The sequence below is a fragment of the Pleurodeles waltl genome, chromosome 11 (assembly GCF_031143425.1).
Source record: "Pleurodeles waltl isolate 20211129_DDA chromosome 11, aPleWal1.hap1.20221129, whole genome shotgun sequence".
Lineage (NCBI taxonomy): Eukaryota > Metazoa > Chordata > Amphibia > Caudata > Salamandridae > Pleurodeles > Pleurodeles waltl.
In genome coordinates, this window is record NC_090450.1 from 729,743,851 (window position 1) to 729,763,079 (window position 19,229).

Here is a 19,229-nt window from a genome sequence, read left to right on the forward strand (position 1 = left end):
AAATGAGGTACACACACTCAGAGACAAATCCAGCCAATAGGTTTTTATATAGAAAAATATCTTTTCTTAGTTTATTTTAAGAACCACAGGTTCAAATTTAACATGTAATATCTCATTCGAAAGGTATTGCAGGTAAGTACTTTAGGAACTTCAAATCATCAAAATTGCATGTATACTTTTCAAGTTATTGACAAATAGCTGTTTTAAAAGTGGACACTTAGTGCAATTTTCACAGTTCCTGGGGGAGGTAAGTTTTTGTTAGTTTTTCCAGGTAAGTAAGACACTTACAGGGTTCAGTTCTTGGTCCAAGGTAGCCCACCGTTGGGGGTTCAGAGCAACCCCAAAGTCACCACACCAGCAGCTCAGGGCCGGTCAGGTGCAGAGTTCAAAGTGGTGCCCAAAACACATAGGCTAGAATGGAGAGAGGGGGGTGCCCCGGTTCCGGTCTGTTTGCAGGTAAGTACCCGCGTCTTCGGAGGGCAGACCAGGGGGGGTTTTGTAGGGCACCGGGGGGGACACAAGTCCACACAGAGATTTCACCCTCAGCAGCGCGGGGGCGGCCGGGTGCAGTGTAGGAACAGGCGTCGGGTTCGCAATGTTAGTCTATGAGAGATCTCAGGATCTCTTCAGCGCTGCAGGCAGGCAAGGGGGGGATTCCTCGGGGAAACCTCCACTTGGGCAAGGGAGAGGGACTCCTGGGGGTCACTTCTCCAGTGAAAGTCCGGTCCTTCAGGTCCTGGGGGCTGCGGGTGCAGGGTCTCTCCCAGGCGTCGGGACTTTAGGTTCAAAGAGTCGCGGTCAGGGGAAGCCTCGGGATTCCCTCTGCAGGCGGCGCTGTGCGGGCTCAGGGGGGACAGGTTTTGGTACTCACAGTATCAGAGTAGTCCTGGGGTCCCTCCTGAGGTGTCGGTTCTCCACCAGCCGAGTCGGGGTCGCCGGGTGCAGTGTTGCAAGTCTCACGCTTCTTGCGGGGAGCTTGCAGGGTTCTTTAAAGCTGCTGGAAACAAAGTTGCAGCTTTTCTTGGAGCAGGTCCGCTGTCCTCGGGAGTTTCTTGTCTTTTCGAAGCAGGGGCAGTCCTCAGAGGATGTCGAGGTCGCTGGTCCCTTTGGAAGGCGTCGCTGGAGCAGGATCTTTGGAAGGCAGGAGACAGGCCGGTGAGTTTCTGGAGCCAAGGCAGTTGTCGTCTTCTGGTCTTCCTCTGCAGGGGTTTTCAGCTAGGCAGTCCTTCTTCTTGTAGTTGCAGGAATCTAATTTTCTAGGGTTCAGGGTAGCCCTTAAATACTAAATTTAAGGGCGTGTTTAGGTCTGGGGGGTTAGTAGCCAATGGCTACTAGCCCTGAGGGTGGGTACACCCTTTTTGTGCCTCCTCCCAAGGGGAGGGGGTCACAATCCTAACCCTATTGGGGGAATCCTCCATCTGCAAGATGGAGGATTTCTAAAAGTTAGAGTCACCTCAGCTCAGGACACCTTAGGGGCTGTCCTGACTGGCCAGTGACTCCTCCTTGTTTTTCTCATTATTTTCTCCGGCCTCGCCGCCAAAAGTGGGGCCTGGCCGGAGGGGGCGGGCAACTCCACTAGCTGGAGTGTCCTGCTGGGTTGGCACAAAGGAGGTGAGCCTTTGAGGCTCACCGCCAGGTGTGACAATTCCTGCCTGGGAGAGGTGTTAGCATCTCCACCCAGTGCAGGCTTTGTTACTGGCCTCAGAGTGACAAAGGCACTCTCCCCATGGGGCCAGCAACATGTCTCGGTTTGTGGCAGGCTGCTAAAACTAGTCAGCCTACACAGATAGTCGGTTAAGTTTCAGGGGGCACCTCTAAGGTGCCCTCTGTGGTGTATTTTACAATAAAATGTACACTGGCATCAGTGTGCATTTATTGTGCTGAGAAGTTTGATACCAAACTTCCCAGTTTTCAGTGTAGCCATTATGGTGCTGTGGAGTTCGTGTTTGACAGACTCCCAGACCATATACTCTTATGGCTACCCTGCACTTACAATGTCTAAGGTTCTGTTTAGACACTGTAGGGGTACCATGCTCATGCACTGGTACCCTCACCTATGGTATAGTGCACCCTGCCTTAGGGCTGTAAGGCCTGCTAGAGGGGTGTCTTACCTATACTGCATAGGCAGTGAGAGGCTGGCATGGCACCCTGAGGGGAGTGCCATGTCGACTTACTCGTTTTGTCCTCACTAGCACACACAAGCTGGTAAGCAGTGTGTCTGTGCTGAGTGAGAGGTCTCCAGGGTGGCATAAGACATGCTGCAGCCCTTAGAGACCTTCCTTGGCATCAGGGCCCTTGGTACTAGAAGTACCAGTTACAAGGGACTTATCTGGATGCCAGGGTCTGCCAATTGTGGATACAAAAGTACAGGTTAGGGAAAGAACACTGGTGCTGGGGCCTGGTTAGCAGGCCTCAGCACACTTTCAATTGTAAACATAGCATCAGCAAAGGCAAAAAGTCAGGGGGCAACCATGCCAAGGAGGCATTTCCTTACACATCCTCTTTCGTTTGGGGGGGGGTTGTGTAAGGAAATGCCTCCTTGGCATGGTTGCCCCCTGACTTTTTGCCTTTACTGATGCTATGTTTACAATTGAAAGTGTGCTGAGGCCTGCTAACCAGGCCCCAGCACCAGTGTTCTTTCCCTAACCTGTACTTTTGTATCCACAATTGGCAGACCCTGGCATCCAGATAAGTCCCTTGTAACTGGTACCTCTAGTACCAAGGGCCCTGATGCCAAGGAAGGTCTCTAAGGGCTGCAGCATGTCTTATGCCACCCTGGAGACCTCTCACTCAGCACAGACACACTGCTTACCAGCTTGTGTGTGCTAGTGAGGACAAAACGAGTAAGTCGACATGGCACTCCCCTCAGGGTGCCATGCCAGCCTCTCACTGCCTATGCAGTATAGGTAAGACACCCCTCTAGCAGGCCTTACAGCCCTAAGGCAGGGTGCACTATACCATAGGTGAGGGTACCAGTGCATGAGCATGGTACCCCTACAGTGTCTAAACAAAACCTTAGACATTGTAAGTGCAGGGTAGCCATAAGAGTATATGGTCTGGGAGTCTGTCAAACACGAACTCCACAGCACCATAATGGCTACACTGAAAACTGGGAAGTTTGGTATCAAACTTCTCAGCACAATAAATGCACACTGATGCCAGTGTACATTTTATTGTAAAATACACCACAGAGGGCACCTTAGAGGTGCCCCCTGAAACTTAACCGACTATCTGTGTAGGCTGACTAGTTCTAGCAGCCTGCCACAAACCGAGACATGTTGCTGGCCCCATGGGGAGATTGCCTTTGTCACTCTGAGGCCAGTAACAAAGCCTGCACTGGGTGGAGATGCTAACACCTCTCCCAGGCAGGAATTGTCACACCTGGCGGTGAGCCTCAAAGGCTCACCTCCTTTGTGCCAACCCAGCAGGACACTCCAGCTAGTGGAGTTGCCCGCCCCCTCCGGCCAGGCCCCACTTTTGGCGGCAAGGCCGGAGAAAATAATGAGAATAACAAGGAGGAGTCACTGGCCAGTCAGGACAGCCCCTAAGGTGTCCTGAGCTGAGGTGACTCTAACTTTTAGAAATCCTCCATCTTGCAGATGGAGGATTCCCCCCAATAGGGTTAGGATTGTGACCCCCTCCCCTTGGGAGGAGGCACAAAGAGGGTGTACCCACCCTCAGGGCTAGTAGCCATTGGCTACTAACCCCCCAGACCTAAACACGCCCTTAAATTTAGTATTTAAGGGCTACCCTGAACCCTAGAAAATTAGATTCCTGCAACAAGAAGAAGGACTGCCTAGCTGAAAACCCCTGCAGCGGAAGACCAGAAGACGACAACTGCCTTGGCTCCAGAAACTCACCGGCCTGTCTCCTGCCTTCCAAAGATCCTGCTCCAGCGACGCCTTCCGAAGGGACCAGCGACCTCGACATCCTCTGAGGACTGCCCCTGCTTCGAAAAGACAAAAAACTCCCGAGGACAGCGGACCTGCTCCAAGAAAAGCTGCAACTTTGTTTCCAGCAACTTTAAAGATCCCTGCAAGCTCCCCGCAAGAAGCGTGAGACTTGCAACACTGCACCCGGCGACCCCGACTCGGCTGGTGGCGATCCAACACCTCAGGAGGGACCCCAGGACTACTCTGATACTGTGAGTACCAAAACCTGTCCCCCCTGAGCCCCCACAGCGCCGCCTGCAGAGGGAATCCCGAGGCTTCCCCTGACCGCGACTCTTTGAATCTAAAGTCCCGACGCCTGGGAGAGACCCTGCACCCGCAGCCCCCAGGACCTGAAGGACCGGACTTTCACTGGAGAAGTGACCCCCAGGAGTCCCTCTCCCTTGCCCAAGTGGAGGTTTCCCCGAGGAATCCCCCCCTTGCCTGCCTGCAGCGCTGAAGAGATCCCGAGATCTCTCATAGACTAACATTGAAAACCCGACGTCTGTTCCTACACTGCACCCGGCCGCCCCCGCGCCGCTGAGGGTGAAATTTCTGTGTGGACTTGTGTCCCCCCCGGTGCCCTACAAAACCCCCCTGGTCTGCCCTCCGAAGACGCGGGTACTTACCTGCAAGCAGACCGGAACCGGGGCACCCCCTTCTCTCCATTCTAGCCTATGTGTTTTGGGCACCACTTTGAACTCTGCACCTGACCGGCCCTGAGCTGCTGGTGTGGTGACTTTGGGGTTGCTCTGAACCCCCAACGGTGGGCTACCTTGGACCAAGAACTGAACCCTGTAAGTGTCTTACTTACCTGGTAAAACTAACAAATACTTACCTCCCCTAGGAACTGTGAAAATTGCACTAAGTGTCCACTTTTAAAACAGCTATTTGTGAATAACTTGAAAAGTATACATGCAATTTTGATGATTTGAAGTTCCTAAAGTACTTACCTGCAATACCTTTCGAATGAGCTATTACATGTAGAATTGGAACCTGTGGTTCTTAAAATAAACTAAGAAAAGATATTTTTCTATATAAAAACCTATTGGCTGGATTTGTCTCTGAGTGTGTGTACCTCATTTATTGTCTATGTGTATGTACAACAAATGCTTAACACTACTCCTTGGATAAGCCTACTGCTCGACCACACTACCACAAAATAGAGCATTAGTATTATCTCTTTTTACCACTATTTTACCTCTAAGGGGAACCCTTGGACTCTGTGCATGCTATTCCTTACTTTGAAATAGCACATACAGAGCCAACTTCCTACACTGAGGATCCCCCTGACCGCGACTGCCTGCTTCTAAGATCCGACGCCTGGTAAAGACTCTGCACCCGCAGCCCCCAGGACCTGAAGGATCCGACCTCCAGTGCAGGAGCAACCCCCAGGTGGCCCTCTCCCTTGCCAAGGTGGTGGCTACCCCGAGGAGCCCCCCCTTGCCTGCCTGCATCGCTGAAGAGACCCCTTGGTCTCCCATTGAAACCAATTGAAAATCCGACGGGTGTTTGCACACTGCATCCGGCTGCCCCCGCGCTGCTGAGGGTGTACTTTCTGTGTGGACTTGTGTGTTCCCCCCCCCCCCACCCACCCCCCCCCCCCCCCCCCCCCCCCCCCCAGTGCCCTACAAAACCCCCCTGGTCTGCCCCCCCGAAGACGCGGGTACTTAACTGCTGGCAGACTGGAACCGGGGCACCCCCTTCTCCATTGAAGCCTATGCGTTTTGGGCACCACTTTGACCTCTGCACCTCACCAGCCCTGAGCTGCTGGTGTGGTAACTTTGGGGTTGCTCTGAACCCCCAACGGTGGGCTACCTTGGACCGAAACTTGAACCCCGTAGGTGGTTTACTTACCTGCAAAAACTAACAAACTCTTACTCCCCCAGGAACTGTTGAAAATTGCACAGTGTCTAGTTTTAAAATAGCTATATGTGATTTATGTGAAAACTGTACATGCTAGTTTGCTAATTCAAAGTTCCTAAAGTACCTACCTGCAATACCTTTCATTTGAAGTATTACATGTAAATCTTGAACCTGTGGTTCTTAAAATAAACTAAGAAAATATATTTTTCTATACAAAAACCTATTGACCTGGAATTGTCTCTGAGTGTGTGTTCCCCATATATTGCTTGTGTATGTACAACAAATGCTTAACACTACTCCTTTGATAAGCCTACTGCTCGACCACACTACCACAAAATAGAGCATTAGAATTATCTCTTTTTGCCACTATCTTACCTCTAAGGGGAACCCTTGAACTCTGTGCATACTATTCCTTACTTTGAAATAGTGCATACAGAGCCAGCTTCCTACACACACTGATGCCAGTGTAGAATTTATTGTAAAATGCACCCCAAGGGCATCTTAGAGATGCCCCCTGAATACCAATCCGACTTCTAGTGTGAGGCTGACCAGTTTCTGCCAGCCTGCCACAATCGACGAGTTGCTGGCCACATGGGGAGAGTGCCTTTGTCACTCTGGCCAGGAACAAAGCCTGTACTGGGTGGAGGTGCTTCTCACCTCCCCCTGCAGGAACTGTTACACCTGGCGGTGAGCCTCAAATGCTCTCACCCCCTTTGTTACAGCGCCACAGGGCATCCCAGCTAGTGGAGATGCCCGCCCCTCCGGCCACTGCCCTCACTTTTGGCAGCAAGGCTGGAGGAGATAATTATAAAAACAAGGAGGAGTCACCCACCAGTCAGGACAGCCCCTAAGGTGCCCTGAGCTGAGGTGACCCCTTCCTTTAGAAATCCTCCATCTTAGTTTTGGAGGATTCCCCCAATAGGATTAGGGATATCCCCCCTCCCTTCAAGGAGGAGGCACAAAGAGGGTGTAGCCACTCTCCAGGACAGTAGCCATTGGCTACTGCCCTCCCAGACCTAAACACACCCCCTAAATTTAGTATTTAGGGGCACCCAAGACCCCAGGAAATCAGATTCCTTCAACCTGAAGAAAGGAGGACTGCTAACCTACAAGCCCTGCAGAGACGACGGAAGATGACAACTACTTTGGCCCCAGCCCTACCGGCCTGTCTCCTGACTCGAAAACCTGCAACCAGCGACGCATCCGACAGGGCCCAGAGACCTCTGAAGCCTCAGAGGACTGCCCTGAACCAAAGGACCAAGAAACTCCTGTGAGGAGAGACTCTGCTCAACTCCAACAACAACTTTGCAACTTTAAAAGACCTCACTCATCCAGACGGAAGCGTGAGACTTCACACTCTACCCCCGACGCCCCCGGCTCGAGATCCAGAGAACCAACACCACAGGGAGGACTCCCAGGCGACTGCGACTCCGTGAGTAGCCTGAGATGACCCCCCCAGAACCCCAACAGCGACGCCTGCAGAGAGAATCCAGAGGCTCCCCCTGACCGCGACTGCCTGTAACAAGGGACCCGACGCTTGGACCAAGCACTGCACCCGCAGCCCCCAGGACCAGAAGGAACCGAACTTCAGTGCAGAAGTGACCCCCCAGGCAACCCTCTGCCTAGCCCAGGTGGTGGCTGGCCCGAGAAGTCCCCCTGTGCCCTGCCTGCACCGCTAGAGTGACACCCGGGTCCCTCCATTGAAACCAATACACAACCCGATGCCTGCTTTGCACGCTGCACCCGGCCACCCCTGTGCCGCTGAGGGTGTGTTTTGTGTGCCTACTTGTGTCCCCCCGCAGTGCTCTACAAAACCCCCATGGTCTGCCCCTGAGGATGCGGGTACTTACCTGTTGGCAGACTGGAACCGGAGCACCCCTGTTCTTCATAGGCGCCTATGTGTTTTGGGCACCTCTTTGACCTCTGCACCTGACTGGCCCTGAACTGCTGGTGTTGTAACTTTGGGGTTGCCTTGAACCCCCAACGGTAGGCTGCCTATGCCCAGGAACCTAGACTTGTGTCTTACTTACCTCACAATCTAACCAATACATACCTCCCCCAGGAACTGTTGGTTTTTGCACTGTTTCCACTTTTAAAATAGCTTATTGCCATTTTACCAAAACTGTGTATGCTATTTCTCTAATTCAACGTTCCTAACTTACCTGTGTGGAGTACCTTGCATTTTATGTATTTACTTAAAATCTTGAACCTGTGGTTCTTAAAATAAACTAAGAAAATATATTTTTCTATATAAAAACTATTGGCCTGGAGTAAAGTCTTTGAGTGTGTGTTCTTCATTTATTGCCTGTGTGTGTACAACAAATGCTTAACACTACCCTCTGATAAGCCTACTGCTCGACCACACTACCACAAAATAGAGCATTGGAATTATCTAATTTTGCCACTATCTTACCTCTTGAGGGAACCCTTGGACTCCGTGCACCCTATCTCTCACTTTGAGATAGTATATACAGAGCCAACTTCCTACATGGTGTGATCATCCTATGCACAATTTCCTATGTATTTTTATTTTTGTGTGGATAACTACAATGGTTATTTCATCCAAAACTATCAATTAAATGTTGATTAACTATTTAAAAAATTCAAACTGCTGTTTCCTGTAAGAATGTTTATAATACATTTAAAAATAAGTGTTAGCTATTAGATTATAGTCATGTATTACAGTTATACTCCTGGGTTTTGTAATATTTAAGGCTATCAAAGAACCTACAGTGTATCTCTGCTTAAGCTTTTAGTGAAATGCTTTGCTGTCAACAGCTCATAGTGCCATCCCACAGTGTACTGTAATCAAAGTTCATAAGATTGAATTCCAAATTGAATGTGTTTTATTACATTTCGTGAGAAGTGTCATTCACTGACGCATTCTTTCAGACTGGCAAGTGTCATAAACTGTAAGTGTTCTATTGGGATTTCTACAATGGCATGGTCTACCTTCTCTGGTAATGGGATGAACTTCATTGAACAGTTCAAATATCTGAAACTACACAGTCATGATTAGTTAAGTATTTGATCACCATTAGTTCTAACCATACTGCTCAAAAGTCAGCAGATAAATTACAATCTCTCCAGGGCGGTGATAATTTAGAGCTTTGGCTCGTACCTTTTTTGCACATTTTTTAGGTCAACTGAAGAGTTTTTCGTGTATATTATTGGAGATATTGAAATTAAGAAAAACATTGTGAGCAAAGACGTTTAGCCTCTCAGAATATAGAAAGGAATGTACTTTAATTGCCTGGACATGTCTCCAATCATAATGAGGTGGTACTTACTCACCAATAGAATGTGTCTCCAATGATAACCGGGTAGCTCTAGTAGTAATGTAAACAACATCTTTTGAATGTTTCTCCCATGTATTATAACATAGGTACTGCAAATAGGATGCACTTTTCAACTGTGACTGGAAAATTTGTGATACTTTGACCTGCTGCTGGGCTTCTTTGTGTATGTCACTAACAGCCATTGGGGAAAAAAATGGCATACACTGGAATTTTTGTCAGTAGTCCTTACAAGTTACTAATATTTGCTGCTATTTTTTTAATTTTGTTTTAGGACTGCTCGCTTGTGTTTGCATTTTCTTGACAACTTTCTTCTTGCTTTAACATTACTTTCTCACTTTTCTTTCATTTCCTGTTCCTCATTTTCTCACATTTCCCAGATAAATGTTCTTCTTCAGGCCTTCATCTCGCAGTTGAAGCTGGAGGGCTTTGCTCTGATGGCTGACATGGTGTATGTCACACAGGTGAGTGAAATGGGGTGAAATAAGGGATATTTCTGAAAGAGCCTTAAATATGAGGACTTAGCTTTGGTGGTGATGTAGCACCTCCTGGAAGCTTCTGAAGTTAGTGGCCTTCGTGTTGCTCACCAAGGTGCTCCATCTCAGATTGTTTTATAGTATGAGAGTTGTAGGAAGTTGGCTCTGTATGTGCTATTTCAAAGTAAGGAATAGCATGCACAGAGTCCAAGGGTTCCCCTTAGAGGTAAAATAGTGGTAAAAATAGATAATACTAATGCTCTATTTTGTGGTAGTGTGGTCGAGCAGTAGGCTTAGCCAAGGAGTAGTGTTAAGCATTTGTTGTACATACACATAGACAATAAATGAGGTACACACACTCTGAGACAAATCCAGCCAATAGGTTTTGTTATAGAAAAATATCTTTTCTTAGTTTATTTTAAGAACCACAGGTTCAAATTTAACATGTAATATCTTGTTTGAAAGGTATTGCAGGTAAGTACATTAGGAACTCTGAATCATTTCAATTGCATGTATACTTTTCAAGTTATTCACAAATAGCTACTTTAAAAGTGGACACTTAGTGCAATTTTCACAGTTCCTGGGGGAGGTAAGTTTTTGTTAGTTTTACCAGGTAAGTCAGACACTTACAGGGTTCAGTTCTTGGTCCAAGGTAGCCCACCGTTGGGGGTTCAGAGCAACCCCAAAGTTACCACACCAGCAGCTCAGGGCCGGTCAGGTGCAGAGTTCAAAGTGGTGCCCAAAACGCATAGGCTTCAATGGAGAGAAGGGGGTGCCCCGGTTCCGGTCGGCTTGCAGGTAAGTACCCGCGTCTTCGGAGGGCAGACCAGGGGGGTTTTGTAGGGCACCGGGGGGGACACAAGCCCACACAGAAATTTCACCCTCAGCGGCGCGGGGGCGGCCGGGTGCAGTGTTAGAACAAGCGTCGGGTTCGCAATGGAAGTCAATGAGAGATCAAGGGATCTCTTCAGCGCTGCAGGCAGGCAAGGGGGGCTTCCTCGGGGAAACCTCCACTTGGGCAAGGGAGAAGGACTCCTGGGGGTCACTTCTGCAGTGAAAGTCCGGTCCTTCAGGTCCTGGGGGCTGCGGGTGCAGGGTCTTTTCCAGGCGTCGGGACTTAGGTTTCAAAGAGTCGCGGTCAGGGGAAGCCTCGGGATTCCCTCTGCAGGCGGCGCTGTGGGGGCTCAGGGGGGACAGGTTTTGGTACTCACAGTCGTAGAGTAGTCCGGGGGTCCTCCCTGAGGTGTTGGTTCTCCACCAGCCGAGTCGGGGTCGCCGGGTGCAGTGTTGCAAGTCTCACGCTTCTTGCGGGGAGTTGCAGGGTTCTTTAAAGCTGCTCCTTTGAACAAAGTTGCAGTCTTTTTGGAGCAGGTCCGCTGTCCTCGGGAGTTTCTTGTCGTCGTCGAAGCAGGGCAGTCCTCAGAGGATTCAGAGGTCGCTGGTCCCTTTGGAAGGCGTCGCTGGAGCAGAGTTCTTTGGAAGGCAGGAGACAGGCCGGTGAGTTTCTGGAGCCAAGGCAGTTGTTGTCTTCTGGTCTTCCTCTGCAGGGGTTTTCAGCTGGGCAGTCCCAGGTCTGTGTTCCACTATAAAGTCCATTCCCTGTAGGGAGATGGACCACCTCAACAGTTTAGGATTTTCACCTTTCATTTGCATCAGCCATGTAGGAAGTTGGCTCTGTATGTGCTATTTCAAAGTAAGGAATAGCATGCACAGAGTCCAAGGGTTCCCCTTAGAGGTAAAATAGTGGTAAAAATAGATAATACTAATGCTCTATTTTGTGGTAGTGTGGTCGAGCAGTAGGCTTATCCAAGGAGTAGTGTTAAGCATTTGTTGTACATACACATAGACAATAAATGAGGTACACACACTCAGAGACAAATCCAACCAATAGGTTTTTATATAGAAAAATATCTTTTCTTAGTTTATTTTAAGAACCACAGGTTCAAATTCTACATGTAATATCTCATTCGAAAGGTATTGCAGGTAAGTACTTTAGGAACTTCAAATCATCAAAATTGCATGTATACTTTTCAAGTTATTGACAAATAGCTGTTTTAAAAGTGGACACTTAGTGCAATTTTCACAGTTCCTAGGGTAGGTAAGTTTTGATTAGTTTTACCAGGTAAGTAAGACACTTACAGGGTTCAGTTCTTGGTCCAAGGTAGCCCACCGTTGGGGGTTCAGAGCAACCCCAAAGTCACCACACCAGCAGCTCAGGGCCGGTCAGGTGCAGAGTTCAAAGTGGTGCCCAAAACGCATAGGCTAGAATGGAGAGACGGGGGTGCCCCGGTTCCGGTCTGCGTGCAGGTAAGTACCCGCGTCTTCGGAGGGCAGACCAGGGGGGTTTTGTAGGGCACCGGGGGGGACACAAGCCCACACAGAAATTTCACCCTCAGCAGCGCGGGGGCGGCCGGGTGCAGTGTAGAAACAAGCGTCGGGTTTGTAATGGAAGTCAATGGGAGATCTAGGGATCTCTTCAGCGCTGCAGGCAGGCAAGGGGGGGGTTCCTCGGGGAAACCTCCACTTGATCAAGGGAGAGGGACTCCTGGGGGTCACTCCTCCAGTGAAAGTCCGGTCCTTCGGGTACTGGGGGCTGCGGGTGCAGGGTCTCTCCCAGGCGTCGGGACTTTAGGTTCAAAGAGTCGCGGTCAGGGGAAGCCTCGGGATTCCCTCTGCAGGCGGCGCTGTGGGGGCTCAGGGGGGACAGGTTTTGGTACTCACAGTATCAGAGTAGTCCTGGGGTCCCTCCTGAGGTGTTGGATCGCCACCAGCCGAGTCGGGGTCGCCGGGTGCAGTGTTGCAAGTCTCACGCTTCTTGCGGGGAGCTTGCAGGGTTCTTTAAAGCTGCTGGAAACAAAGTTGCAGCTTTTCTTGGAGCAGGTCCGCTGTCCTCGGGAGTTTCTTGTCTTTTCGAAGCAGGGGCAGTCCTCAGAGGATGTCGAGGTCGCTGGTCCCTTTGGAAGGCGTCGCTGGAGCAGGATCTTTGGAAGGCAGGAGACAGGCCGGTGAGTTTCTGGAGCCAAGGCAGTTGTCGTCTTCTGGTCTTCCTCTGCAGGGGTTTTTCAGCTAGGCAGTCCTTCTTCTTGTAGTTGCAGGAATCTGATTTTCTAGGGTTCAGGGTAGCCCTTAAATACTAAATTTAAGGGCGTGTTTAGGTCGGGGGGGTTAGTAGCCAATGGCTACTAGCCCTGAGGGTGGGTACACCCTCTTTGTGCCTCCTCCCAAGGGGAGGGGGTCACAATCCTAACCCTATTGGGGGAATCCTCCATCTGCAAGATGGAGGATTTCTAAAAGTTAGAGTCACCTCAGCTCAGGACACCTTAGGGGCTGTCCTGACTGGCCAGTGACTCCTCCTTGTTATTCTCATTATTTTCTCCGGCCTTGCCGCCAAAAGTGGGGCCTGGCCGGAGGGGGCGGGCAACTCCACTAGCTGGAGTGTCCTGCTGGGTTGGCACAAAGGAGGTGAGCCTTTGAGGCTCACCGCCAGGTGTGACAATTCCTGCCTGGGAGAGGTGTTAGCATCTCCACCCAGTGCAGGCTTTGTTACTGGCCTCAGAGTGACAAAGGCACTCTCCCCATGGGGCCAGCAACATGTCTCGGTTTGTGGCAGGCTGCTAAAACTAGTCAGCCTACACAGATAGTCGGTTAAGTTTCAGGGGGCACCTCTAAGGTGCCCTCTGGGATGTATTTTACAATAAAATGTACACTGGCATCAGTGTGCATTTATTGTGCTGAGAAGTTTGATACCAAACTTCCCAGTTTTCAGTGTAGCCATTATGGTGCTGTGGAGTTCGTGTTTGACAGACTCCCAGACCATATACTCTTATGGCTACCCTGCACTTACAATGTCTAAGGTTTTGTTTAGACACTGTAGGGGCACAGTGCTCATGCACTGGTACCCTCACCTATGGTATAGTGCACCCTGCCTTAGGGCTGTAAGGCCTGCTAGAGGGGTGTCTTACCTATACTGCCTAGGCAGTGAGAGGCTGGCATGGCACCCTGAGGGGAGTGCCATGTCGACTTACTCATTTTGCTCTCACTAGCACACACAGGCTTGTAAGCAGTGTGTCTGTGCTGAGTGAGGGGTCTCTAGGGTGGCATAAGACATGCTGCAGCCCTTAGAGACCTTTCTTGGCATCAGGGCCCTTGGTACTAGAAGTACCAGTTACAAGGGACTTATCTGAATGCCAGGGTGTGCCAATTGTGGATACAATGGTACATTTTAGGTGAAGGAACACTGGTGCTGGGGCCTGGTTAGCAGGGTCCCAGCACACTTCTCAGTCAAGTCAGCATCAGTATCAGGCAAAAAGTGGGGGGTAACTGCAACAGGGAGCCATTTCTTTACACAAGCCCCCCCCAGCCCACAGGCCAGGAGACTCAGCCAACGCTGGAAGAGTCTTCCTAGTCTGTCAGGCGAGGAAGAGTAGAGGAAATGGCTGGTTTGTTGCAGGGCCTACTCTGCCTTACATCCTCCTGTTCAGGTCATTCCCTCTGGGGAACTGACCCACTTCCACAGTGATAGGACCTAGTCTGAACTGCCTCTTGTCTGTGCTTTTTATGTCTTCACCCATTCTCTCTATTTTGAGGTCAGAGGTATCCACCTCTGCTAATCTTATCTTAGCCAGGGTCACCCCTAGCTTACCCAAAGAGGTTACCCAGAGCTGGAGTAACCCCACCATGACCAACAGGGTCAGGGGGCCTAACTTGTTATTTGGCAGGGGGTCAGACCACCATGCCAAGGATAGTGCAGCCATAAAGGCTAACACCCAGCAGAGGCCACTGACAGCTGTCAGTGCCCAGAACCACACCCTTAGCTCTTCACCTACAAGGGAAGGGGCTAAGTTACAGACTTCTTTGGGTTCAGGGTGCCTGTCTGCTGTATTAGAGTGGGGGGTTACCACATCTTGTAGTAAACACCCTTCTTCCACTCTTTCTTCTGTTAGCTGAGGAGCCACCCACTCAGGCTTAACAGTTGCCTGACTAGCCAGGACTTCTTGTGGGTCAGGTTGGACTTTATCAGAGCCATTTTTGGAGTTCTCCCCTACTGGAGCAGAATCTCCTTGGCTTGCTGTAACCTTGGCTAAAGGTTGTCCACCCTTCCTACTCTGTTTTCTTTTTTTCCTCTTCTGGGGCCTGCTTGCATTTACTGCAGAGGCAGGACTTCCAGAATCCTTGGGAGAGGACTGGCACTGGACCAGTTCCTCTCTTGGGCTCTGACTAACCTCTGGGTAGTCATTTCCAAGGAGACAATCAAGGGGGAGGTCTGTACTGACTACTACCCTTCTCCAGCTAAGAGTGCCACCCACTTCTATGGGTACTAAAGCCACAGGCCTCTTAGTGACCCTGTCTAGGCTAACTCTTACCCTGGCAGTCTCACCTGGGATGTACTGGTTTGAGAGCACCAGCCTGTCATGCACAATAGTGTGACTGGCACAAGTGTCTCTCAGGGCAGTGGTTGGGATCCCATTCACCAGTAGGTGGTGGAAGTGTCTACTTCCCTCTGGAATCTCCAACTCACCTGTTGGGCCCTGTTTCCAGTTGAAGGCTATGAAGACCTCCTCATCTGAGGAGTCATCTCCCATGGCTACACTGGTTACCCCTGGAATTTTGTTCTGGGGTTTGTTTTTGGGACAAGAAGTGTCCTTGGTGTGGTGCCCAGACTGTTTACAGTTGTGGCACCATGCCTTAGTGGCATCCCAGTTCTTACCCTGGTACCCACCTTTGTTTTGGGTTGTGTCTTGGGGCCCACCCACCTGTTCTGGTTTTTGGGGGCCTACAGAGGACTCTTTTTCTTTGTTTCTAGTGTCACCCACTTTCTCCTGGGGAGTTTTTGTAACCCCTTTCTTTTGGTCACCCCCAGTGGAAGTTTTGGTTACCCTAGTCTTGACCCAGTGGTCTGCCTTCTTTCCCAATTCTTGGGGAGAAATTGGACCTAGGTCTACCAGATACTGATGCAACTTTTCATTGAAGCAGTTACTTAAAATGTGTTCTTTCATAAACAAATTATAAAGCCCAACATAGTCACACACTTCATTTCCAGTTAACCAACCATCTAGTGTTTTTACTGAGTAGTCTACAAAATCAACCCAGGTCTGGCTCGAGGATTTTTGAGCCCCCCTGAACCTAATTCTATACTCCTCAGTGGAGAATCCAAAGCCCTCAATCAGGGTACCCTTCATGAGGTCATAAGATTCTGCATCTTTTCCAGAGAGTGTGAGGAGTCTATCCCTACACTTTCCAGTGAACATTTCCCAAAGGAGAGCACCCCAGTGAGATCTGTTTACTTTTCTGGTTACACAAGCCCTCTCAAAAGCTGTGAACCATTTGGTGATGTCATCACCATCTTCATATTTTGTTACAATCCCTTTGGGGATTTTTAGGATGTCAGGAGAATCTCTGACCCTATTTAAGTTGCTGCCACCATTGATGGGACCTAGGCCCATCTCTTTTCTTTCCCTTTCTATGGCTAGGAGCTGCTTTTCCAAAGCCAATCTTTTGGCCATCCTGGCTAACTGGATGTCCTCTTCACTGGGGTTATCCTCAGTGATTTCAGAGGTGTTGGTCTCTCCTGTGAGGGAACCAGCATCTCTGACTATTATTTTTGGAGTCAGGGTTTGAGGGACCCTGTTCTCCCTAGATAGGACTGGTAGGGGGGAATTGTCCTCCAAGTCACTATCCTCTTCCTCTGAGTTGCCATCCTCAGAGGGGTTGGCCTTTTCAAACTCTGCCAAAAGCTCCTGGAGCTGTACTTTGGTAGGTTTGGGGCCCATTGCTATTTTCTTTAGTTTACAGAGTGACCTTAGCTCTCTCATCTGTAGATGGAGGTAAGGTGTGGTGTCGAGTTCCACCACATTCACATCTGTGCTAGACATTTTGCTTCTAAAAGTTGGAATACTTTTTAAGAATCTACAACTGGTTCTAGAATCTAATTCAAACTTTTACAAACTTTTAAACTCTAAAAGAAATGCTAAACAGGATCTAACACAAGGCCCTAGCAGGTCTTTTAAGAATTTAGAAAACTTTTCAAATTGCAAAAATCAATTTCTAATGACAATTTTGGAATTTGTCGTGTGATCAGGTATTGGCTGAGTAGTCCAGCAAATGCAAAGTCTTGTACCCCACCGCTGATCCACCAATGTAGGAAGTTGGCTCTGTATGTGCTATTTCAAAGTAAGGAATAGCATGCACAGAGTCCAAGGGTTCCCCTTAGAGGTAAAATAGTGGTAAAAATAGATAATACTAATGCTCTATTTTGTGGTAGTGTGGTCGAGCAGTAGGCTTATCCAAGGAGTAGTGTTAAGCATTTGTTGTACATACACATAGACAATAAATGAGGTACACACACTCAGAGACAAATCCAACCAATAGGTTTTTATATAGAAAAATATCTTTTCTTAGTTTATTTTAAGAACCACAGGTTCAAATTCTACATGTAATATCTCATTCGAAAGGTATTGCAGGTAAGTACTTTAGGAACTTCAAATCATCAAAATTGCATGTATACTTTTCAAGTTATTGACAAATAGCTGTTTTAAAAGTGGACACTTAGTGCAATTTTCACAGTTCCTAGGGGAGGTAAGTTTTGATTAGTTTTACCAGGTAAGTAAGACACTTACAGGGTTCAGTTCTTGGTCCAAGGTAGCCCACCGTTGGGGGTTCAGAGCAACCCCAAAGTCACCACACCAGCAGCTCAGGGCCGGTCAGGTGCAGAGTTCAAAGTGGTGCCCAAAACGCATAGGCTAGAATGGAGAGACGGGGGTGCCCCGGTTCCGGTCTGCGTGCAGGTAAGTACCCGCGTCTTCGGAGGGCAGACCAGGGGGGTTTTGTAGGGCACCGGGGGGGACACAAGCCCACACAGAAATTTCACCCTCAGCAGCGCGGGGGCGGCCGGGTGCAGTGTAGAAACAAGCGTCGGGTTTGTAATGGAAGTCAATGGGAGATCTAGGGATCTCTTCAGCGCTGCAGGCAGGCAAGGGGGGGGTTCCTCGGGGAAACCTCCACTTGATCAAGGGAGAGGGACTCCTGGGGGTCACTCCTCCAGTGAAAGTCCGGTCCTTCGGGTACTGGGGGCTGCGGGTGCAGGGTCTCTCCCAGGCGTCGGGACTTTAGGTTCAAAGAGTCGCGGTCAGGGGAAGCCTCGGGATTCCCTCTGCAGGCGGCGCTGTGGGGGCTCAGGGGGGACAGGTTTTGGTACTCACAGTATCAGAGTAGTCCTGGGGTCCCTCCTGAGGTGTTGGATCGCCACCAGCCGAGTCGGGGTCGCCGGGTGCAGTGTTGCAAGTCTCACGCTTCTTGCGGGGAGCTTGCAGAGTTCTTTAAAGCTGCTGGAAACAAAGTTGCAGCTTTTCTTGGAGCAGGTCCGCTGTCCTCGGGAGTTTCTTGTCTTTTCGAAGCAGGGGCAGTCCTCAGAGGATGTCGAGGTCGCTGGTCCCTTTGGAAGGCGTCGCTGGAGCAGGATCTTTGGAAGGCAGGAGACAGGCCGGTGAGTTTCTGGAGCCAAGGCAGTTGTCGTCTTCTGGTCTTCCTCTGCAGGGGTTTTTCAGCTAGGCAGTCCTTCTTCTTGTAGTTGCAGGAATCTGATTTTCTAGGGTTCAGGGTAGCCCTTAAATACTAAATTTAAGGGCGTGTTTAGGTCGGGGGGGTTAGTAGCCAATGGCTACTAGCCCTGAGGGTGGGTACACCCTCTTTGTGCCTCCTCCCAAGGGGAGGGGGTCACAATCCTAACCCTAGTGGGGGAATCCTCCATCTGCAAGATGGAGGATTTCTAAAAGTTAGAGTCACCTCAGCTCAGGACACCTTAGGGGCTGTCCTGACTGGCCAGTGACTCCTCCTTGTTATTCTCATTATTTTCTCCGGCCTTGCCGCCAAAAGTGGGGCCTGGCCGGAGGGGGCGGGCAACTCCACTAGCTGGAGTGTCCTGCTGGGTTGGCACAAAGGAGGTGAGCCTTTGAGGCTCACCGCCAGGTGTGACAATTCCTGCCTGGGAGAGGTGTTAGCATCTCCACCCAGTGCAGGCTTTGTTACTGGCCTCAGAGTGACAAAGGCACTCTCCCCATGGGGCCAGCAACATGTCTCGGTTTGTGGCAGGCTGCTAAAACTAGTCAGCCTACACAGATAGTCGGTTAAGTTTCAGGGGGCACCTCTAAGGTGCCCTCTGGGATGTATTTTACAATAAAATGTACACTGGCATCAGTGTGCATTTATTGTGCTGAGAAGTTTGATACCAAACTTCCCAGTTTTCAGTGTAGCCATTATGGTGCTGTGGAGTTCGTGTTTGACAGACTCCCAGACCATATACTCTTATGGCTACCCTTGTAAGGAAATGCCTCCTTGGCATGGTTGCCCCCTGACTTTTTGCCTTTGCTGATGCTATGTTTACAATTGAAAGTGTGCTGAGGCCTGCTAACCAGGCCCCAGCACCAGTGTTCTTTCCCTAACCTGTACTTTTGTATCCACAATTGGCAGACCCTGGCATCCAGATAAGTCCCTTGTAACTGGTACTTCTAGTACCAAGGGCCCTGATGCCAAGGAAGGTCTCTAAGGGCTGCAGCATGTCTTATGCCACCCTGGAGACCTCTCACTCAGCACAGACACACTGCTTACCAGCTTGTGTGTGCTAGTGAGGACAAAACGAGTAAGTCGACATGGCACTCCCCTCAGGG

At 49.8% G+C, this 19,229-nt stretch overlaps 1 protein-coding gene across 1 annotated transcript in view; it reads left to right on the forward strand.

Moving 5' to 3' along the window:
• The window catches only part of SNRNP200 (small nuclear ribonucleoprotein U5 subunit 200), a 527,741-nt gene that overhangs the window by 264,350 nt on the left and 244,162 nt on the right, over positions 1–19,229 (forward strand). The window contains exon 24 of the mRNA XM_069214415.1: positions 9,472–9,555. Coding sequence (XP_069070516.1) covers positions 9,472–9,555 — 84 coding nt within the window. The remainder of the gene's footprint in view (positions 1–9,471; positions 9,556–19,229) is intronic.